The sequence below is a fragment of the Rhincodon typus genome, chromosome 9, assembly GCF_021869965.1.
Source record: "Rhincodon typus isolate 14 chromosome 9, sRhiTyp1.1, whole genome shotgun sequence".
In the NCBI taxonomy this organism is placed as follows: domain Eukaryota; kingdom Metazoa; phylum Chordata; class Chondrichthyes; order Orectolobiformes; family Rhincodontidae; genus Rhincodon; species Rhincodon typus.
In genome coordinates, this window is record NC_063340.1 from 74,337,011 (window position 1) to 74,361,504 (window position 24,494).

Below are 24,494 nucleotides of genomic sequence, written 5' to 3' on the forward strand. Positions count from 1 at the left end.
GCTTCGGGTTGGCCTAGGGTCTCTCTGCTCAGGCCATGCTCTGTGTGAGGCTTTGCAATTGCCTACACTCAAGTGGTGTTCCCCAAGCTCAGTCGGACACGGGAGGGTGTCCACTTCCACTGGGATGCCCTGCAGTTCCCACATTCCACTTGCTGCATTTTCTAATGACTACGCCAGCTGCAGTGTCTGTTTGAAGTCTAGTTAGGCTTCATCTAGTAGGTGCTTCTGCATGGTTATGTCAATAATCCCACATATCAAGTGATCTCTCAGCATCTCATTCAGGGTTAACCCAAAATCACATGCCTCTGACAGTCATCGGAACCTTGTCAAAAATCCTGATACAGATCCCCCTGGTTCTCTAACAGCGTAACAAAACCAATAGCCTCTCAAGATTAGAGGAGGGTTGAGGTCATAATTTTCCTTAATCAACTCTGTTAACTCGGAGGTTTTTGGTGTCCAGTGTCTCTGGGAATGTTACGTCCCTAGTAACTGAAAATGCTGCGGAATCAGAAGGATTACTTGTTGCTTTCCATCTGTCCCAATATCATTTGCCCAGAAAAAATATTGCATTCGTTCCACATACTGAACCCAGTCTTTGGCTGGGTCAAATGAGTCAAGCTGCCCAAATAGAGGCATGATGCCAGAAATGCATACCCCAGCTTTAGAATGACAGTTGCAAGCTAAAGTTCTTCAGGCATGTCCTGTTTTCTCCCGTTGCCACTGAAGTAGCTGCACAGAGGCCGGTGTCCCATCGCCAAGTCACCCTTTATTTACTACTACATAGTACACCGAGTGTGGCCAGCCAGCTCGGAGTCAGTCCCTTCAACTGAGGAGATTCTAATCTCCTGGTTATATTGGTCAGTCAAAGCTTTCCTGCTGGCCCTGGTTAACAACCCCAATTAAGAACCTCATAGTTAACAAGGTCCACCTGGTTTAATCACTACAGTGACCTATTGCAGAAGGTTAGTGTGCAGGTACAGCAAGTAATGTAGGCAAAATATTGCAGACGCTAGAAATCTGAAACAAATACAGAGAATTCTGGAAAACTCAGCAGGTCTGGTAGCATATGTGGACAAGGAAACAGAGTTAACATTTCAAATTCATTTAGAATATAATGTTTTATTGTGAGGGGAATTGAAAAGTAGGGAGCTTATGCTTCAGTTAAATAGAGCATTGGTGAGACATACCTTCTGAATCCAGCATCCCATATGCACAACCTTTAAGTTCTAATTGCAGGAATTTACAATTGCAAAGATTTCCATTATCATAATAAATTTATATTTACAGGTCATAAAGCTACAATAATGATAGAGATTATAGCTAAACAGACCAGAAACAGTTCAATTCTTTGCCTCTTATTAGAGATGCAGACTATCAAACCACCGCTCCTTGACATTCAATGGCGTTCAATGCCCTCCACCACCAATGCTCAGTAGCAACTGTGTGTACTATCTACAAGATGCACTGCGGAAATTCACCAAAGACCCTTAGACAGCACCTTCCAAATCCACAAACACTTTCATCTAGAAGGACACGGGCAGCAGATACATGGGACACTACCACCTGCAAGTTCACTTCAAAGCACGCACCATCCTGACTTGGAAGTATATCAACGTATCTTCACAATCATTCAGTCAAAATCCTGGAATCCCCTCCCTATGGGCATTATGGGTCAATCTACAACACATGGACTGCAGCATTTGACTACCACCTCCACAAGTGCAACTAGGAACAGGCAATAAATGCTTGGTGCAGCTAGTCATGCCAACACCTCATGTTGGCCTAGTGGTATTATTGCTTGACTGTTAATCCAGAGATCCAGGTAATGTTCTGGGGACCTAGGTTCTAATCCCACCAAGGCAAATGGTTGAATTTGAATTCAATAAAAATCTGAAATTAACAGTCCAATGATGACCATCTATCCACTGTTGATGATCAGGAAAAGCCCATCCAGTTCACTCATGTCTGTTAGAGAAAGAAAATATCATCCTTTCCTGGTCTGGCCTATATGCAACTCCAGACACACAGCAATGTGGTTGACACTTATTGCCCAGAGGGCAGTTAAATGCTGGCCTAGCCAGTGAAGCCGTCATCCGGTGAATGACTAAAAAAAAATTTTGGAAAAATGCTAATTACCAAAGCCATATTACCATTAGACTAGGAAAAGGAGGGGAAAAAAATTGAGAAATAAAACAGCCAAGATTTCCTTTTCTTGTCAGCATCGAATGCTGGAAGGGAGATTTAATGAAGACAGAACTACTTTCAGATACAGCGCAGCTGATAGTTAAGTGGTTATGTAGTGACATGATAAACTTGTTTAGGTAGCTATGGTCAATCTCATCATACTCTTAAATGAGAAAAAAGGACAAAAATTGAGGAGGAGGGACTTGGAATGCAAAACTGAATGCAAATAAACGTGACTTAGAGAATAAACTTTAAATATTGAACTGTACCTTGAGGTATTTTGCAGTGACATCAGGGGTTTCATCATAGCCTCCAAATGTATTTGGAAATCCTAAAGTTAAGAAGTACAATGTGCCTATATTAGATACATTTAACCTAAGATCTTGAGCTAGGCATCTCCATTAATTAATTAGCTAAAGCATAAATAACATTGAAAGATGTGTTTTATTTTTCTACTATTCTTCAGTTATGCTACTTCTTTATTGTCACAGTAGATGGTGCATTTTCTAACGGCAGTAAGATTAAAATAGAATAAAGGAAAATTTAACAAGCAGAGATTCTGAATGAGAAAGGACCTTTGCTGATGTTGCGCTCATAAAACATATAAATTATGGACAGTGTACAGCAAGAGTGCTTGCATTTATATAATGTTTTAGCATCTTTCTGGGCAATCTCAAAACATTTTATAACTTTTAAAATTCATTCCCTTGTACTGTGGACCAATTTTACAATCAATTTTGGTGCATCTACAAACAGAAAGTAAATGAGTTAATCTTTTTATGAAGTTAAGGGAGGAAGGTTGACCAGGACATCAGGAAAAAAAAACTCAGCTTTTGCTTCAGTAACACCATTTAGTTTTAGATCGCTGAGCAGAGGGCAGCAACATCTTTGTTTAATGTTTAATTTAAAAGATAGCACCTCTGACATTGTATTCCCTATACTGTATTGAAATGTCAGATTTGATTTTATGTTCCTTAAATCCTTAAGGCAATAATGGAAAGCAACTACTGTTTGTGAAGCCCTTCCAGAAAAATGAGTCACTGACCTTAGGAGAGGAAAGGTAAGAAAATCAGATTGGGTGGGATGATGGGGCTTATCTGTGGGGAAATTAGAAATGGAGCTGTTATATGATTGCAACATCAGCAAAGTTCTTTCTCATCCACAGTCCCAGAATCTCTGCTTGTTAAGTTTTCATTTTGTAGGTGAATGCTGATGACTAGAGAAATCAAGGCTTGGGTCTCAAAAAAAAGGAGGAGGCATATGTCAGTCATACACCGCTAGGATCAAGTGAATCTCTAAAGGAATACAAAAACAGTAGGAGTATACTTAAGAGAAATCAGGATGGCGAAAAGGGAACATGAGATGCCTTGAAAAATAGAATTAAGGAGAATCCAAAGAGATTCCATATATACAACAAAGAGCAAAAGAATAATTAGGGAGGGAAAAGGGCTTTTTAAAGATCAGCGTGGCTGTCTACATGTGGGACCACAGGAGATTGGTGAGGTACTAAAAGACTATTTTGTGTCAATATTTAGTCTGGAGAAGGACATGGAAGCTAGGAAACTTGGAGAAATATAGCGATGTCTTGAAAAGCATTTATATTACAAAAGAGGTGTTACTGGAGGTCTTAAAACGCATAAAGGTAGATTAATATCCCTGGGACCTGATCAGGTATTTCCCAGATAGGCAAGCTAGAGAAGAGATTGCTGAGCCCCTTGCTGAGATATTTTTATCATCGACAGCCACAGGTGAGGTGTCAGAACACTGGAGGTTGGCTACTATGGAACCATTATTTCCGAAAGACTAAGAAAAAGCAAGGTAACTATACACTGTTGAGCCTTATGTCAGTGGTGGGTAAGTTGTTGAGGGGATTCTGAGGGACAGAATTTACATGCATTTGGACTGATTAGGAATAGTCAACATGGCTTTGTGTATGGGTAATAGTGTCCCATTAATTTGATTGTCACTTCTTCAAAAAAAAACTCAAAGAAGATTGATGAAGGCAGAGCTGTAGATGTCATCAATATGGACTTCAGAAAAGCATTTGACAAGGTTCTGCATGTAGACTGGTTAATAAGGTTAGATCACATGGGATCTGGGAGGAGCTAGCCAATTGGATACAAAATTGACTTGAAGGTAGGAGACAGCGGGTGGTGGTAGAGAGTTGCTTTTCGGAGTGGTGGCCTATGACCAGTGTGCCACAAGGATATATAAGTGATTTGGATGTGAATGTAAAATGTACGGTTAGTAAGTTTTCAGATGACACCAAAATAGGTGGTGTAGTGGATAGTGCTTCCCAAAAAGGGAAGCTAGACCTTGATCAGATGTGCCAATGAGCTGATGGGTGGCAGATGAAATTTAACTTAGATAAATATTAGGTGCTGCATTTTGGTAAGGCAAACCAGGGCAGGACTTATACAATTACTGGTACGGTCCTGGGTAGTGTCGCTGAACAAAGAGACTTAAGCATGCAGGTGCACGGTTCCTTGAAAGTGGAGTCACAGGTAGACAGGGTGGTGAAGGCGGCATTTGGCACAATCACCTTCATTGGTCAGAATATTGAGTATAGGAGTTGGGATATCATGTTGCGACTGTACAGGACATTGATTAGGCTACTTTTGGAATACGGTGTTCAACTCTGGTGTCCCTGTTATAGGAAGGATGTAGTCAAACTTGAAAAGGTTTCTGAAAAGATTTACAGGATGTTGCTAGGATCAGAGGGTTTGAGCTACCTTTGAGGCCACCTCAACTGCAGGCAGTTCTGGTCGCTCTTCTACAGGAAGGGTGTTGTTAAACTTGAGCAGGTGCAGAAAAGATTTACAGGGATGTTGCCAGGACTGGAGGGTTTGAGTTATAGGGAGAGGGTGAATAGCCTGGGGCTTTTTTTCCTGGAGCATGAAAGACCAAGGGGTGACCTTCTTAAGGTTCATAAAATCATGAGGGGCATGGGATAGGGTGAATAGCCAAGGTTTTTTCCTAGGGTGGAGGAATCCAACATTAGATTTAAGGTGAAAGGGGAAAGATTTAGAAAAGACCTGAGGGGTACCCTTTTCACACAGAGGGTGGTGCATGTATGGAGTAAACTGCCAGAGGAAGTGGTGGAGGCTGATACAATAACAACATTTAAAAGACACCTGGATGTGTATGTAAATAGGAGGAGGGATATAGGCCAAATGCTGGCAAATGAGACTAGGTTAGATTGGGATATCTGGTCAGCACGGATGTGTTGGACCGAATAGTCTGATTCGGAGCGGTATGACTCTACGTTTGAGGCTACACAAAGGGTATGCTTACCTTAAAGTAATTTGTATATTGAAGTATTTAAAAGCTATCCACCTTCTTTGATCTACAGATCCGTCACATTTGTATATTATAAAGAAAGAATCATGTGGTACTGACCTGCATTAGGATAGCATAAAACATAAGCAGTTGTGCATTTTCCAATAGCTTCTATGAATGGCCTCATTTCCACAGCTCCCAAAGCACAATTTAATCCAATGCTAAAACAAAATATCTCAAATTACTATAAGAAATTGCGTATTGTTTCAGTAGAATTGTAAAAGAGAATAATGTCCTCATTCTCTGCACCAGGCATACACAATTAGATGCAAAATTCATTTTCTACCTTTGCTTATCTTTGCCAAAAAGCCCAAAGATAATTGTAAACATATTTCAATTTTGCAGACTAGGCACATCCTGACAAAAACCCTGAGCTTGCTGACAGTCTTGACTATGCACACATAACAGTAATGTAATTTGTGCAATTCTTCTCCGAATGTGTTAAATTCAGTCAAGACCTTAATGGCTAGAATGGAATTAATATCAATATTCATAAATACTTCAGGTCTTTAGAGGAAAGGTAAGATCCTAATTGTGCGTTGTCATTAGCCTTACCTGTGTGCAGTTAAGTAACAGAGTCAGAATTCACAGCTGCTACTCATTTATACAAGATCATATGGTTTTAATTCCATATTTGCAAAGCAGTAACTGACGTTATTTGTAGAAGAGCTAAAATCCAATCTGTTAAAATACAAATACAGGTTTCTCTGCAACAAAGCCAGTTTTGTGCTTATAAAAGTACTGAAAAAGTCAAGCATTTCTCTGAAAATTGTAGTTATCAACATTTCAAATAAAAATTATTCCTTATTCTTGCCATTCAGAATGACAATGATTTTCAGATTAGGTTGGTGTCATTGCTACAGAACAATAGTGAAGAAATTTACCTCAGAATACAACAGGACCTTGATCAGATGTGCCAATGAGCCGATGGGTGGCAGATGGAGTTTAATTTAGATAAATGTGAGGTGTTTCATCTTAATAAGGCAAACCAGGGCAGGACTTATGCACTTAATGGTATGGCCCTCTAGTAAAGGTAAGGTCACCATTGTTCCAGAGGACCATTGGGGTGCTTTCTCATTACAGACAGGTAATAGTTGGTGGTTTAACCAGAGGGTCACCATGCCTCAGTTGACAGGAGGGATTGAGAAGGAAGGTAATCTCAACCAGTGAGGGAATTGAACCTGTGCTGTTGGCCTCACCCTGCATTACAAACCAGCTGTCATTCACTGAGCAAAATTGATATCTGGGCTAATTAATACAATACAAAGTATCGTACTCATTACTTTACATTCAACAAATGTGAATGCTGCATTCAAGTGGCATTCTTGTTCGAGTTTCATTCTCATCTCAGAGGAGTGTGAACATCTTCGGGTCCAGGTATTCTTTGGTGCATTCTACATGGGTATCCACCTCAACCTCTCATTTCCAGGCTAGTCGCTGCAACTTAATCCACTGTCTTTGTCTTTTTAGCTGAATTCAATACCCCTTTGCACTCTGATACTTTGAATGAATATTCACCGCCAAGATGGGTTTAACAAATGGTTTTGGGTCAAGCATGATGTTGAATTTGAAATTTCAAACCCGAACCCAATCAGTTAGTACAAACTTTCCCACTTCCAGATTAATGAATTTAGTATGGGATAGGTGATCAATCTGCTCACAGTAGACATGTCATTCATTGAAGGCTTTTAACTAGTCTCTGAACTTCCACATTGATAATAATTTATGTTTGTCTAATAATAGATGGTTTCCCACACCTCTGGAAATCTGGCAAGTAAAAAGGGACAAGAAGGATTAAAATCGCTAAGCCAGAATTTTACAGGACAGCTGGTAGACTAAGGGGACAGTACTTCTTGGGGGATGAGTTTCGGGGATGTCAGATCTGGGGTGTTGTTGGGTGTACGAGAGCTAAGTATGAGGTCTGTCAAATAGTTACTCAGGAATTATACTTTGTAAATTATAGTCTAACTTTTCATGAGCGACTTTTTTATTTAGTTTCATCAGAATCCTCTGAAACCTCTGACTTAACTGGAAACTTTCAGAGGGTTCCAGGAGTAGAAGAACTGCCCAGCTTCCTGGGCAATTCCTTCACAGTCTGTTATAACAGGAATTCCGCAGGATCCTTGCGAACACCTCTGGTCTACAATAGAATGATAGCTAGCAGAAAATCCAGGCCAATATTTCATCTAGACTGATTCTGGAAATTGCTTACATATGCAAAGATGCCTAAGAGTACCCATTCTATTTATTTACAAAGACAGAAAGCTCTTGCTGTTTCACAGATTTGCAAAAACATGTAACACTAGCATTTAGAAGACAGCAGCATCCAACAGCTGGCTCTTATCAAATTACAGCCATAACTTTTCAGTCAAACGTGTAAAATATCCTGTCAGTCGTCCACAAATTTTCAAACACTTCATGACACTTGCATATGCAAATGAACTTAAACTGTTAAAATAATGCAAAAACAAAGCCAACTCATACTATTAATTCAGCATTGGGTACACTGATCAAGGATGGCAACACAGTCAAGTATTAAGATCCCCTTTTTGCTCCTTAAAACATTATCCAGTTGAACTATGAATGTTCTTATGTATCATTAAAAATGCATTGGTCAAATTCCATCATGCAGCCCAGGTTAGACAGTTGCTAAATATTCCAGATAGCATGACAGGTGCTTAGGATCATGTTATACTTGAAGTATTTGAACTGCAGCACATATATAAAGTGCCTGACATTACTCTTGGAATATGTTATATACAACAAACTAAATTGAACACTCTCACAGTTTGCCTTATTTTTGTATTCTAATCAAAGCTTGTCAACCTGAAATATTAGCTGATTTTGCTCCACAGATTCTTTCATAAATGGTCATGATTTTTGGTCTTTACTTTTGAACTCAAGTTTACTTAACATCCAAAATGCCTACTCCCCTTTCATTATGTCACTAATTTCCATTGAACAAATTATTTCCTTTGTAAAATATATACTCTTTTGATTCCAGCTTTGCTGACAACTAGTTATCTTACCTCAGTGGCTCTGCATGGGATACACTGATGACAAATGCTTCTCCTGTCTGACCAGAAAGTGTGCGTCCACTCTTATCTACAATTGTTCCAGAAATCTGTTACAAAACAGAACTATGTAACTTAAAAACGAGGTTACTGCCAGGGTGGGGAAAATGTAATTGTCAAGAAAAATAAACAGTATTTCACACTTACAAAGAGAGGTCTCGATTCATATTCTTCCGCAAACAATTGCTGAATAGCAAATAAAGCAGCCTGTGAACAAAATATATGTCATTAGCAAAACAAACTATTTATATTATACTTCTGTGGATTATAACATTTTTAAAGACTTCATAACTTCAAACAGATCCTAGTTGCGTCACTCAGGAATTAAAAGCAGGATAAAAATAAAATTGGATCATAGGAGCAGGATGGCTGACGTTTCGGGCCTAGACCCTTCATCAGAAATGGGGGAGGGGAAGGGGGTTCTGAAATAAATAGGGAGAGAGGGGGAGGCGGATAGAAGATGGATAGAGGAGAAGATAGGTGGAGAGGAAACAGACAGGTCAAAGAGGCGGGGATGGAGCCAGTAAAGGTGAGTGTAGGTGGGGAGGTAGAGAGGAGATAGGTCAGTCCAGGGGGCGGGATGAGGTTAGTAGGTAGGAAATGGGGGTGCGACTTGAGGTGGGAGGGGGGGGATAGGTGGGACGAAGAACAGGTTAGGGAGGCGGGGACCCTGGACCTGTCCGTCCTCCCTGGACTGACCTATCTCCTCCCTACCTACGCTCACCTTTACTGGCTCCATCCCTGCCTCTTTGACCTGTCTGTTTCCTCTTCACCTATCTTCTCCTCTATCCATCTTCTATCTGCCTCCCCCTCTCTCCCTATTTATTTCAGAACCCCCTTCCCCTCCCCCATTTCTGATGAAGGGTCTAGGCCTGAAACGTCAGCCTTCCTGCTCCTATGATGCTGCTTAGCCTGCTGTGTTCATCCAGCTCTACACCTTGTTGTCTCAGATTTTCCAGCATCTGCAGTTCCTACTATCTCTAAAAATAAAATTGCTCCAGCAAATGTCCATTGAGTTGTTGAGTTATAGAAGTTAGAAACAATTCTGAATATCTGCTTAGATCAACAGCAGCATCAAGGGCATTTGCTGGTGCCCCGGGTTAGGAATATAAATTAATTAAGAAAATTAATTAAGACAAGGAACTGGAATTTGTTCATTATCGTAAGAACGTAGAAACAGGAGCTGGAGTAGGCCTTCTGGGTCCCTTGGCTTGTTCCACTATTAGATACAGCATGGCCGATCTGGTTGTGGCATTATCCTTATTTTCGCATCAGCTCTCTACAGCCATTGACTTGGTTGTTTATCAAAAATCTGTATAACTAAGTCTGGAATATATACCTAGCTTCCACTGCCACCTTTGCAAAAGAATTCCAAAGACTAACAATACACTGAGGTAAGGAATTTCATCATCTGTTTTAAATGGCTTTGCTGAAACTGTCTCCAATTTTAGATTCCCCATGACGGAAGACATCCTTTCAGATACACTGTCAACCCCCTTCCCCCCTCAGAATTTAATTTATTAAGGAGATCGTGTCTTCTTCTTCTACACTTACAGTATTAAGCTAACTTGTTCAATTTTTCCTCGTAATACAACCTTCTTTATCAAAACAGTCAGCTTAGTAAATCTTCTCTGAACCATTTTCAATACAAGTATATCCTACCTTAGGTAAGGTGACCAAACTGCACAACTGTGTGATCTCACTAATGCTCTGCACAACTGTTTTTATGCTCCACACCCCTGGGCCCAACAGACCTACCTATTTAATTGCTTAACCTGCATACTAACAATTTAATTCTTCAATTTCATCCATTAAAGGACCAACGCACTCTTTAGCTACTGTTTTCCTTGTAAATATATCTTTGTTGAGAATTATGAATTATCTCCTTAAATGTCTACTACTGCATTTTTACAGTTTTATCTTTTAACTATTTTCCCTGTCCACAACAGTCAACTCTATTAGATACCTTATAATTGCCACTTTTAGACTCACATTTCTTGTCCTCAAATTGAATGCAAAATTTACAATTTTATGAACTCCCTCAACTAGAAAATAATTTATATGAGGTAACCATACCTTCTTGTGAAACATTACCATGACTAATGTAACAAGTTCTATAGTTAGTTCCAGAACGTATTGCTCTAAGAAACTGTTCCCAATAAATTCTGTGAACTCACCCCAAGGATATTTTCAACAATTTTATTCAATGTCAAGAATTAAAATTGCCAACTGTAGCTCTCTTACAAGTCCCCATTATTTCTTGATTTATGTCCTGTCCCACAGTGTGGTTACTGGTAAGGAACTGATAAACCATCCTACCTGTGATTCTTGCCTTTGCTATTTATTATCTCCACCCAGATTAATTGATCCTTTGAACCAAGATAATTTCTCACTACTGTACAGATCTCATCCTTTATTCGCAGAGCAACCACACCTCCTTCTCCTTTCTTCCTGTTCATCTGAAATGTCAAATACCTGTGAATGTTCAGGTCCCTGCCTTGGTCACTTTGCAACCATATCACTGTAATGGTCGTCACATCGTACCATGTACTCATTTATTTCTATTTACATTATCATTCATCCACCATTTTCTAATGCTGTGTGCATCAGCTAAGGAGCTTCTAAGCATGTATTTTCGGCAGGTGCAATACTTGACTTGACTTTACCCATACCACTATCCGGTATTTTTGTCTTATCCACTCTCTTTAACTTTCTAAAACTTGCCTCAAATGAACCCCACCATCCCTCATCCTCTTTAGTTTAAAGTGCTCTCTTTAATCCTAGCTATGTGAAATACCAGGACTTAGTCCCAGTGTAGTTCAGCCAAAATAGATCCAAATGGTACAGCTCACTCCTTCCCCAGTAGTAATGCCAGGGCCCTTGAAATTGAACACGTACTCTAGTGATGCTTGCCTGAAATAACCAATGTAGCAGACATCAAAAACAATACTGTGAAATGAACCACTATAAGAATGTCCAAATAATTAGATTGGTATAAGTGCTAATTTAAAGGCGTCACCTTTGGCTTAGGGGAGCAACACTCATTTCCCAGTCTGCCATTTATGGCTTTGTGCCTTGCTCCAAAAGCTGCAGCACAGATTTTCAGCTGACGCTTTAGTTCAACAATGAGGGATTGCTGTACTATTAGAGAGAGTTTGTTTTGGACAAGTTGTTAAGGTCTACCTCTGGTGGATTAATCACACCATACAAAAAAATAGCTCAATTCAACTGAATAAATTAAGCAACAGCCATTTCACTGGTTCATTATTCACAGCAAAACCTCAACCACAGTCAATGTGCCTCGTTTAAAATTTGAACAAAGCCTTGCAACTAACTGCCAATAATCATTAACTGGAGCATTCTCCACAGCAACATCTCCAAAATCACAGACTGTTTATCAATCAATCAACACTCTCCTCTCAGATAGTATAAGTTACTGTCTTCTCCTTAAGTTGATATTCTTGCTAATTGTCCTGTTGAGTGCAAACCAAAAAGCTTCAACAACAGGTATCTTTTTTCAGCGGTAAATAAGTTCTGATCCAATGACTGCTCAAAAAAACAGGGAAATTCTGGTGGGTGTTGTGGCTAATACTTATCCCTCAACCACACCACCAAAAACAGATTAAATGACAATTTAACTCATTGTCCAACGAACAGCAATGCTGTGTGCATACTGGCTGCCTTGCTTCCCTACATAACAAGTGATTAGTGTTCTTTATTGGCATTGAAGTGCATAGACATGGTAAGGTCACAATATGCATTACATAAGGCAGTTTACAAAAGTAAAAAAGAAAACTGCACTTGTTCCAATAGGACTTCGGAACTGAGCATGTATATTCAAAATAGCAGGATTTAAAACAAAAGCTAATTTTAGTAAATGGCTGTATGATTTCCTTTTTGATAATTTACAAATTGGGTGAGGTTTGGTATATCTGTTACCTTTGCATTTGCTGTATCAAATATGGTCTCCAGCAGGAGGATATCAATACCACCATCAAGCAGGCCTCTGGCCTGTTCTTCATAAGCTTCAACTAACTCCTCGAATGCTGCAAACAGATTAATTGACAGTAAAACTCCACTGGACAATTACAGCTAGGACATTTAGAAGCAAACGATTGGAACCATTTTTCCGCAGTGAAAATTTGGAATTCCCTTCCAAAAGACACTGCATACTGAAACAATTGAAGTTTTCAAGATTGAAAGAATAGATTTCTGTTAGGCAATTCAGTCTGTAACTATAATTGATATAGCTTTTACAAGTTATTGGCTAGCATCTTCCACTTTTCAATAATGTATCTGACAGTCTGCTTCAGGTTAAACAATAAATTCTATCATCTTTTTAAGTAACTCAGAGAGGTGATTCCAGCTACATGATATAAAGCCCTTTGCTGTAGCTCATTATTTTATTTATTATTTATTTCATGGCAACGTGGTACGATCTATATTTTATAATCAGTTACGAAAAGATCAAGAAATAGTAGTAGACCAAATGGCCTCACATGCTTACTCTGCCATTCAATATAGTCATGCTAATCTGCCTAAACTGCACTTTCACACCCATTCTGCAAAACCCTGGATTCCGAGATACCAAAATCTGTCTATTTCAAGTGTAAGAACTCAATGGAGTATCTACAACTCCTGTGCAGATAATTCCAAAGATTCATAAACCTCGGAGTAAACAAATTTCTCATCCTCTCAGAGCTAGATTATTGACCCTTATCCTGTTCTAGATTCCTGAGCCAGGGAAAGCAACTGCACAGCGCCTACCCAATTGAGCATCTTCAGAATATTAAATAAAAATAGAAAGTGCTGGAGAAACATACAAGTCTGCAGAGAGAGGAACAGAGTTAAATTTACAAGTCGAATATGACTCTTCTTCGAAATACCCTGTACACCTGTTAGAATCAAAACTCCATCAACAGATGAATTAAGGTAGGTAGCAATTATGTTTCTCTTCCTGCTCACTTGTGTGAGGGGAAATTAAAGCTATAAATTACTATTCTAACTTCACTACGGTTTCAGGTAGCAAGTATATACAATGTGTAATGTACAACAGCAACCAAATCGAGAGTTCCTAAACATTTCAGCAACACCAGTCTATGAGGCACCTATCTTTAGCAAACATTGGTGTCTTATTATCTCATAAAATTAAGTAAAATGGTTTGTGAATTTCCACTTATTGCTGCTTTTATGTTGTGGCAGTCATAAAAGCCAGATAAAGATCCCTGCATAGAAAACAACTGGGAACAGCCAATTGTGCAACAGCATTTGCAGTTTCAAAATATATTTTTTAATTCAAACTTCTAACAACCAATTTAACAGCTTGAAACCATCCAAAATTTTTCACTGGCACGGATATTATTTCATACTTATATTTCTGTAATCAGGCCTCTCCACAGATGGGGATATTGACAACGTTTTGTTCGTTGGTCCTATTGCACCTGCCACAAATCTTCGGGTACCTGTGACAAATAACATAAGTGAGTAAAACACTGCAAAAACTTTGCAACTATGGCAAACCCTTCCAAAGCACTGTGGTAAGTCCTATAAATATTAAACACTACCAGATGTATAGTATTTATGTAGATACTTGTATTTTCTTCCAATTGAAATTTACAGAGCAACAGGAGTAGGCCATGCACTCATCAATGGATGATTTGTATTCCAAAAATAATTACCAGATTAGCTAAAGATATTAGGGGATATTTTTGCCAATGACAATCAATTGATCTCAGATTCACCACCTCAGGTGTAAAGCTAGGCCACAGCAATCTCTTCCACGTTCAGAATCACTTGCTGTTACCAATAATTGGTTTTAATCCTGGAAAAAAAAACAGCTCTGCCTTATAGAATATGCATTGTTTGTAAAAAAAATATAATTTACATTTATTTATGGATGAGTAGATAACAAATACACTAACCTTTCCATTGAAACAATTCAAGTACATGGCCTGTTACAAATCTGAAAAAAGCAACTTTTGTTTTGCTGGGTCTTTGAGTTGCATTTATAACTTGGGCTTGAAAAATACCTAATTCATGTATACATGTACATAGACTTAGAATTTGGCTTAATCTCATATGATTAAAGTGTTTTGTTTTATATTTGCTTATAAAGACATGTAGATTTGTACTATAGATAGAAATAATGAAATGGTTAAGTTGTTCATTCAAGAATAGCTTAAGTATGACTGTGTACAATTTAGCACACTGTGCTTTTTCGTTTCTGCTAATACTGTGGGATGTGTGCCTCCTATCTGCTAGCATATTGCTATCTGCACACATTGAAACGAGATAGCCAAGATAGATGTGAAGGACAAATACTGATAATAAGCCATGATGGTAAACAGGTTTTAACCGATGTTTTGTAGGAAGTAATTCATTTCTGGAGGAGTCTTATGCACAATAGTACTTGTCATTTCATTAGCAAGGATAGTGCATGTGAGAGGTGATCTGTAAGAGACCTATAGGAGAGCTATCCTTAATTTGTAGAAACAAGATCAAATATTCAATGCAAGTTACACGTCTGCCCTGGAAATAAAACTGCCAAATTGTACTCATTTTTCAGTAAGTCTACCCAAAAGGCACTGCACCTTGTCTGGACTTGATTGAATACACTGGAAGAATTACACTGCAACCAAAGGAAAAATTTTCACCTCCCCTTATGTGGCATGAGCAGTGGTAAGAGTTGGGAAAATATGTTAAATGAAAAAGATAAGATCTCGATGTCAAGGTTGGCTTTTGCGATTTTCCTCTTAAGATTTGAATGGTGATTTCAGAATTCCGCAGTTTACTTGCATCTCACCAAGACCCCAACACACTTTATTTTTACATAACTTCCAATTCTCTTCACCTATCCCCAAAACTAGACTGGGCAAATTCTCAAAATGATGACAGAGCAGGTATCCAGTGCCTGCAGCTCATTGCATGCTTGTCACTACCATCATCCAACTGCTTTTCATGACATCACTGCATGCTCCATGGCTATCATCCTCCTTAATCCTTTGTCCACACAAGTTGGCATCTTCAAATCACTAGCCTCTCCTCATCATCATGGCCGTTATCTGAACAACTGTCACACATCAGACTTTCAAAACTTTATTTTGGAGTTCAGGGAACCCAAGACCTGCATACTTCTGACAGGGATGCACAGATATCTCGTGCATCTGTGCAGGATATATCTTATGGCTCTGAATTTGCTTTTTTAGCACTCGCTAACTTTGCATTTATTTGCACGCTGCCAGTCACAATGGTTTTTGTGACTTTTTAGCACAGAGGAAAAGGCAGGAAGCTTGTCAGGGTGAGGAGCACTAAATAGTCAAGTGGTTGGACATGTCAATGTGCAGCATCAAGCCAGGTTAAAATTGCACCTGTTTGTGCAGCAAACATACTGCAAGAGCTTCAAGCAATGATCATGCTTGAAAGTCAAATGGGGCCATTTCCAATTCATGTGTGTGGGGTGGGGGTGGTTACACATGGTTGTGGTTTTGGCATTGTCAGCAAAGTGCTTGGTTGTCTGTGCAGTTTTGGTTGTGTGCGCAGTTCAAGAATTGGGCCACAGACAGTCTAACAGGTCAAGTGCAAGCAGTCCTGAGATAACAGATACTTCAGTCGGGATTTGGGGAGGGAATGGGGTGTGATGGAACTGACTATAAAAAGTTAGTTATGTTAGTGGGTTGGTTTAGCTGCTGGTTTGTGATGTAGAGTGACACCAACAGCACGTGTTCAGTTTCCACACTGGTGGAAGTTACCATGGAGGACTTGCCTTCTCAACATCTGCCCTCACCTGAGGCATGGTGACCCTCAAGTTAAACCATCACCATCAGTCTCTCTATCTGATGAAAAAGCAGTCCTATGGTCTGGTAAGATTAAAGTGACTTTACCTTTACCATTCAACGTATTCATATATTTCACTGACAGCAATAAAGATGGTCGTCACCTGTTTGCATTCCCACTTCATCAGCTGCTTTTCTGGCCAGTTCTGCTGAGACTTTATTCAGTCGGTAAGCCTGGATGGAAAAAAAATGAATATAACTTTAAAAGCAATCACGAGTATCCTATTACTTTGAGCACATAATAAGCTTATATTTCTGTATTTCCCCATCAGATACCAAAGTGGCCAGTCACTTTAAGTGCAGATTGTTACATATGCTAACAACTGTGCACATAACAATCTGCACTGCAAGGTTTCCCAATTAAGTGAATGACCAGAGAGTGCATTTTTGGAAATCCTGGTTAAGAACTAGATGTTAGGCAGGGCCTTCCCTGGCAGTATCATGATATATGTTCTGTACACTTCAACAAGCAGAAAAACCTAGATTAAACACGCCTTTCAAAATTAGGAATTTTGAATCAGGAAATTAACTACATTAGGAACGTACTGATATCAGCTTAGATGATGTGGTCAAATCATTCTGGGGTTTGACTATACAAACTAACTTAGCATCAGGAATATGACCAACTAGACAAAAATGACAAACTGATATCAACTTCACCTTAAAAACCAACTCTGCAATTGAAATCAAAGCAAAAAAAAAATGTAAATACAAAGTTAGAAGTCAAACAATAAATGTTTTCACAGCATGAACACATCAAGAATATCACTACAGCTGCCTGATAATTCAGGGTCACTTGTTAGAAAGTAGTGCAATTGGAAGCAGCAAGCCTACAATGGAAAATGTTAACTGCCACACCTAGCACTGTATTTATTCATACAGGTTGTGACCATTCCCACCTTCATTGAGTTTAACTGATTTAAAACTAATGAGGCAACAAACTGAACCAAATGATTCTTATTGCAAAATGCATATGTTGTACAAGTATTCAGGGGAGATGATGGTGAAGAAGTAATGTTTCTGGATTAATACTCTAGATTAACATACCAAGGTAAACGTTCTTGGAACATGGGTTCAATCTCACCATAGCTAGTGAAATTTAAATTCAAACAATAAAAACTTGGAATTGAAAAGCGACTAATCAATAATGATAACTAAAAATCTATCACAGATGGTCATAAAACCCACCTAGTTCACTAATGCCCTTTAGGGAAAGGAGTATATCATCTTTGCCTGGTCTAGCGTAAAATATGATGTTAGATTCACAGCACTTTGGTGAACTCTTAACTGCCCTCTATGATGACTAAGCAAACTGCTCAGTTCAAGAGCAATTATGGTTGGGCAGTAAATGCTGGTCTTGCCAACAAAGCCTAAATTCCATGAAAGAATAAAACTAAGTATTTAATAAAGATAGGATTGATATGAACTTCAAAATTCTTCATTATCTGATATGCAACTGAATACCAAACATTAAATATGAGTAATGGACATTTTACTGAGGGACTGAACAACTGCATAATCTATGTGGAACACTGGCCGTATTATTCAGGCAAAAATGGTCAAATAGTTATAAAGGAAAATAAAATGTTAGTTTTATTAGAATTGTTTCAAAGCTGTAACCCAAAGGGCCAACAGACTCAGACACAGATTCCATCAACCTTCTGTTATGTACAAATGCCTGGCATATGTCTGATACCTCCCCATCAGAGAAAATAACAAATACATAGAATAGGAAAACAGCACTCATCTCCAAGTCCATTCCCTCCAATAAACCATACTAATAATCATTTAAGTATCCAAAAAGAGAGGAATGATTAAAAGTATTGGTAAAACATTTATTAAATTTCCTCCAACAAAATGAAAAGAATTCCTGGCCTATTTTTGGGCTGCTGCTTTTGACAACCTCTGACAGAGGTGTAGGAGAAGGTTGGGCAACAATTGAGAAGAATATGTAAAGAAAATATTGACGGAAAAGTGTAACCCCAAACTCTCAAATAAGCCTTAACAATAATGTTACACAAAGCATCCACATTTCTCTGTAAGCTATGTAAGAATCTAGGTCATCCAAACACAGATTATTACAGAAAACAATGTACTTTATTACCATAAAGTCATACATAATATAACTTCTTTGCTATTTTGTCACAGTAACTAAAACACCATTAATTTAAAACTGCAACTGTACACCAAAAGTACTTTTCCATACATGTGAATGATATGTCTTGGAATGCTTGCCCAGGGGAAAAAAAAATGTTTGTGCAAGGTGTGATTAGCTTTTGATCTGTACACTCCTCTCGTTACCTCCCAAGAGTTCTGAAGTTCAACTATCTGGCAACATATCAATTTTAAGTATTATTCTTTCTCCTAATGCAAAACAGTTTGCCTACAAAATAGCACATATTAATAAGATGCATTCTCCTTACATAATTTCTTTGAGTGGAATTCAACATGAGGTAGCAGAAAGATTTCTTACCAAATGTTCCAACTCATAATCCGCCTGCGCGACTCTTGTGCTGCTGAAAGTGTTTGTCTCCACAATATCTGCTCCCGCCAGCAAGTAGTCCTAAAATTTTTTTAAAAATTGCACTTACTTTCCTGGCAAAAAAGGGAATACAATCTACATCATTGAAAATCTTGTCTAAGCTATGCACATCCTTTGTCTTAACCTTACTTTTTTTTATTCATTTGTGAGACATGGGTGACGCTGGCTGGTCAATATTTATTGCCCATGAGAAGATGGTGGTGAGCTCTCTTCTTGAATGGCTGCAGTCCATGTGCCGTAGGTTGACATACAATGGTCCTAGGGAGGGAATTCCAGGGTTTGGACCCAGCAAATGTGAATGAACAATGATATATTTCCAAGGCAGAATGGTGTGTCTATTAGAAGGGAACATGCAGATGGTGGTGCTGCTGCCCTTATCCCAGAGGGAAGTGATCTTGGGGCTGGAAGGTGCTGTCTGAGGATCTTTGATAAGTTAATGCAGTGCATCCTGTAGATAGTACACACTGCTGCTACTGAGCAGTAGAGGAGGGAATGGATGTTCGTAGATGTGGTGCCAATCAAGCCGGATGTTTTCTTCTGGATGGTGTCAAGCTTGAGTGTTGTTGGAGGTGCATCCATCCAGGCAATTGGACAGTATTCCATCACATTTCTGACTTGTGTCTTGTAGATGGTGGACAAGCTTTTGGGAATGAGGGGAGTTACTCGCTGCAGTATTGCTAGACCCTGACTTGGTCTTGAGCCATTGTGTTTATGTGGCGAGTCCAGTTGAGTTTCTAGTAAATGGTAATTCCCAGGGTGTTGATAATGGGATATTCAGTGATGGTAACACCATTGCATGTCAGGGGGCTGAGGTTTGATTTTATTTTTATTATTGGAGACAGTCATTGCTTGGCATTTCTGTGGCACAAATGTTACTTGCCACTTGTCAGTCCAAGCCCGCATATTGTCCAGATTTTGTTGCATTTCATCACAGACTGCTTCAGTATCTGAGGAGTGGCAAATGGTGCTGAACATTGCGCATCGGCAAACATCCCCACTTCTGACCTAATGACAGAAGGAAGGTCACTCTGGAAGCAGCTGAAGTTGGTGAGATTTGGGAAACTACCCTGAGACACTCCTGCAAAGATGTCCTGGAGCAGAGATGACTGACCCTCAACAACCTCAACCGTTTTCCTATGTGCCAGGTATGACTCCAATTAGCGGAGTTTTTCCCACTGAAACCCATTTATTACTATTTTGCTAAGACCTCCTGGATGCAACACTCAATTGAATGCAGCCTTGATGTCAAGGGCTGTCATTCTCACTTGACCTCTGGAATTCAGCGCTTTTGTCCAAGGCTGTAATGAGGTCAGAAGCTGGGTGGCCCTGATAAAACTCAAACTGGGTGACAGTGAGAGGCTATTGCTGAACAGGTGCTGCTTAATAACACTGTTGATGACAACTTCCATCACTTTACTGATGATTGAGAGTAGACTGATGGGGCAGTAATTGGCTGGATTGGATTTGTCCTGCTTGTCATGTACAGGACATACCTGGGCAAATTTCCAATTGTTAGGTAGATGCCAGTTTTGTAACTGTACCAGAACAGCTTGACTAGGGGAGTGGCAAGTTCTGGAGCACAAGTCTTCAAAACTATTTCTGGATGGTTCTCAGGGCCCACAGTCTTTGCAATATCCATTGCCTCCAGCTACTTCTTGCTATCTCAAGGACTGAATCGAATTGGCTAAACACTGGTATCCATGATGCTACGGACTAGCAGAGGAGGCCGAGATGGATCATCCACTCAGTGCTTTTGAATGAAGATTGCTAAGAACTTTTCAGCTTTATCTTTTGCTCTAGTCTATCATCGAAGATGGGGGTATTTATGGAGCCTCCCCCTCTAGTGAGTTTCGGTGTCATGATTTTCAGTGCCAGCTTCTGAGAAGCTAACATTTTCATTTCAATTTTGCGAAGCAAAATGCCACAGTTTAATTATTTTTTCTGCTCACTTTGCTGAATTACTCATTACGTCTTTGAGATTGTGTAGCCTTAATTCAACACCAGTCAGTATTCCATACCTTGTGAATTTTGCAGATAAGGTCAGGTTGTGTTATGCTGAGAAGGTCATTGTTCCCCTTTAAAGGTTTAGGATGGTCTTTGAACTCCTCACCACGATAATCATGTTCATCAAGTTTATGTTGTTGAATCATAGTGCCCATTGCTCCATCCAGCACCATGATGCGTTTTTGTAAAATTGCTTTAAGTTCATCTTGAAGAGAACTCCTCGGTCCTAGAATTAGAATTTAATTTTAAAAAATCATGAACAAGAGAGAATGTATTCTATATTCTTGATTCAAGAAGCTTACAAGGGGCTGCGTTAGGTTGCAATGATAACACATGCTATAAATGTGGACTTACAAAGCACCAGTCTTGACTTTTGAATCATGCAAAACATTTGCAGCCAAAATTAGTGTTTTTGAAGTGTTATGACGCCAGACTAAACACTAACTTCATGTTACAATCCCAGACAAAATCAACGAATTATGATCTAGTTAGGAACAAGTAACTTTTGTTTTTGAAGTTGACTAAAGTTGAGATCCAGGAGACTTATTCAGTGAATAAAGCCACAAGATTTGAAGAAACAACAATACTGTACTATCGAGGTTTAAAAAGTAATACACCGTACAATTAAAGTACAATTTATTTCTAACAGTGGAATTAACATTTAGTAAATATGGATTTAATTGTGATCGAACACCCCTCAGCATTCAAATAACAAATGCAATCAAGGTAGATTTCTCAGCAACTTTCCCCAGGTGTTACTGCCACATTAAGTCACATTAAAATTTACAAGGAATTACAATTCTTCACGTTAGTCAATATGGCCTCGAAATTCCCTCTCAAGAAATGTTCCATCATGGACTGCCTCGATGACTGTCCTGTTCTGGATGGCCATCCTCCTTTCCTGGGTCAATGCTTTGAAAATTACACTCCTGTACTTATTCACAGTGCACAGCAATACGATAATGACTGGGTATTTTTCTGTGATTTTACTGAGAGAAAATTATTTGCCAGGATACCTGTAATAACTTAGCTGCTCATCGTCAGGTAGTGCTGTGGGATTTTTTTTTGTGTCTGCCTGAGATAGCATGTAGGGTCTCAATTTAATGTTTCATTCAAAATACACCTCTGACAATGTGACAATCCCCGAGTATTGCAATGGAGTGTCAGCCTAGATATTTGCCTTCAAAACTCAAGAGTAGGGCTTGAACCCACCAGCTTCTAACTCAGTGACAGCAGCGTTACCAATCAAGTTATAGCTGACACATCAGGGCATAAATGCGGCAAATAGCCTACTTTAGTCTGAGACTCAAGACAGAAAAGGAATGGAAGTCTTTGGTGTGGGAGGAAGGAGTTGGAGAGCCGGGGTGAGGCTGAAGGTATTTACTCGGCCTTCCCACAACTCAATCAACTATGAATTATCCAGAAATCAATGTCAGCCAAAAGACACTTGTGGTTTTGAGGAGGATGTTACAGATTTTTTTGAGAACTGGAGACGAATCCTGTCACTGTATAACTGGAAAAGGTTGCCAAAAGTTAACAATATACAACTATCCATTCAAGAAAAAAACATTTTTAAGCAAACTACCCTGTCCTTCAGGCATCCCAAATGTTATAAACACAAAGGATTTATTTGAGGTGCAGTTACCATTGTTATTCAAGAAAAGTGATAGGTGCATAGGAAAGTCATAAACAGTAAACAGATAGCCAGAGACAAGTTTTGAGAATTATGGTTTTCAGTTCATTGTGGGAACAATATTAGCAAAGCCACGTGTCCATTGTCCAATGTTACCACAGGGTCTTTTATATGAAAACAAAATGATCAGGAAGTTGAGTGGGCCATCTGACCCTTCTTTGAGAAAATCAAAACCAATGTCTTCAGCTCCACTCCGGCTTTCACAGCCCACTGTTATATACCACCTACTTTTCTAATTTCTCACTGTATCGGCATGTTGACTTTATGCAGTTCATATGTAAAAAAAAATCCACAGTCCTTTCAAAACCAACATTTCCTAATCTTGTGCAACTCCAATGATATCCTGTTCTTCTAACTTATTTTTCCAACCTAAGTGGGAAACATCAATTTACCTTCGTGTTTCATCTGACATCTTATTGCCCACTCACCCAACCCATCCATATCATCTGTGGCCTCTTCATCATTGTTTCCCATCCAACTTTGTCTTGTAAACTTGGATATGTTACACACAGCCCCGTCATCTAAGTCATGAATACAGACTATAATTAGCAGAGGCATGCTATTAATTGCTGCTAGCTACATAGGATCATCATAGAATCCCTACAGTGTGGAAACAGGCCATTTGGCGCAACAAGCCCACACCGACCATCAGAGAATCCCACCCAGACCCATCCCCCTATAACTCACCTCATCTACACATCCCTGAACACTACGGGCAATTTAGCACAGCCAATCAACCTAACCTGCACATCTTTGGACTGTGGGAGGAAACCGACGCAGACACGGGGAGAAGCTGGTGGGTTCAAGCCCTACTCTTGAGTTTTGAAGGCAAATATCTAGGCTGACACTCCATTGCAATACTCGGGGATTGTCACATTGTCAGAGGTGTATTTTGAATGAAACATTAAAGTGAGACCCTACATGCTATCTCAGGCAGACACAAAAAAAAGTCATTATACGTGTAACCATACATTAAGATAAATATACACTTTTATACTTGTGTATTGTACTTCTAGAGCCAACTGTGCTATAATTACTGCAACAGAATGACTTGTTTTTTGACATGATATTTTCAATGACCTTAAACCATGTGGACTCACTTTAAAGTCAACCATTTTGCTGATAGCAACGATTACATAAATCGCAATAAAATGTATGATCAGATTTGTGTTACTTTTTCCAAGTGATTTTGCCTGGTGAATAAATATTGGTCATCAAAACGCCTCCGAATTATCCTGGTCTTAGAGACTAGTTGATATGGGAAACAGGTATTGTGTTTAACGTTTCATCTTAAAGACAGGCAGATCCGGCAGTGCAGCAACCGCTCCACACAGCACGAGAAGTGACAGTCCTGATCATCTATGTTCTCTGGACTTGGGGGCTTTCAACTCACAGATTTCAACCTCACGGCGCTGTCACTGAGCTGACTGAAAACTTGGGCAGCAGTGTAGAGTGACTGTCTGTCACATGGGAAACTGCCCCACTTGGGGGATGAGATTGCCCTGGGTGCTCTCACTGACAGCACCTGGCTCTGACATTACCCTGTTCCCGCTTACCGGCTCCCGTCGACCCCGTCCCGAAAGCTGGTGCCATGATGTACCCTTCTCCCGCGAGTCTGGAGACTTTCAACCAGGTCTGGCAAATGCTCAGAGCCCGAGCCCGAGCTCTCGCGATCAGCAGCCACGCGGGAATCTTCCCTCCACTTTCACAAACTCCACTCAAACCAAAACCCTGCCTCCCTTTCACAGACCTACCGCGCACCCCTATTGCGCAGCTGCCAATCTTCAGCTCGCCCCACACCCCCATGCATTAATGCGCAGGCGCTA

General features: G+C 39.6%; 1 protein-coding gene across 1 annotated transcript; it reads right to left on the reverse strand.

Moving 5' to 3' along the window:
- Window positions 1–2,089: 2,089 nt before the first annotated feature.
- On the reverse strand, window positions 2,090–24,474 carry LOC109916655 (methionine synthase-like). The gene is made up of 11 exons (XM_048601352.1): window positions 24,225–24,474; window positions 20,990–21,201; window positions 18,903–18,992; window positions 16,534–16,603; window positions 13,967–14,059; window positions 12,537–12,643; window positions 8,745–8,804; window positions 8,553–8,647; window positions 5,584–5,684; window positions 2,454–2,515; window positions 2,090–2,104 (listed from the first exon to the last, which is right to left on the reverse strand). The coding sequence occupies exons 1-11, from the start codon at window positions 24,472–24,474 to the stop codon at window positions 2,090–2,092; spliced, it is 1,155 nt and encodes a 384-aa protein (XP_048457309.1).
- Between the last annotated feature and the right edge of the window lie 20 nt (window positions 24,475–24,494).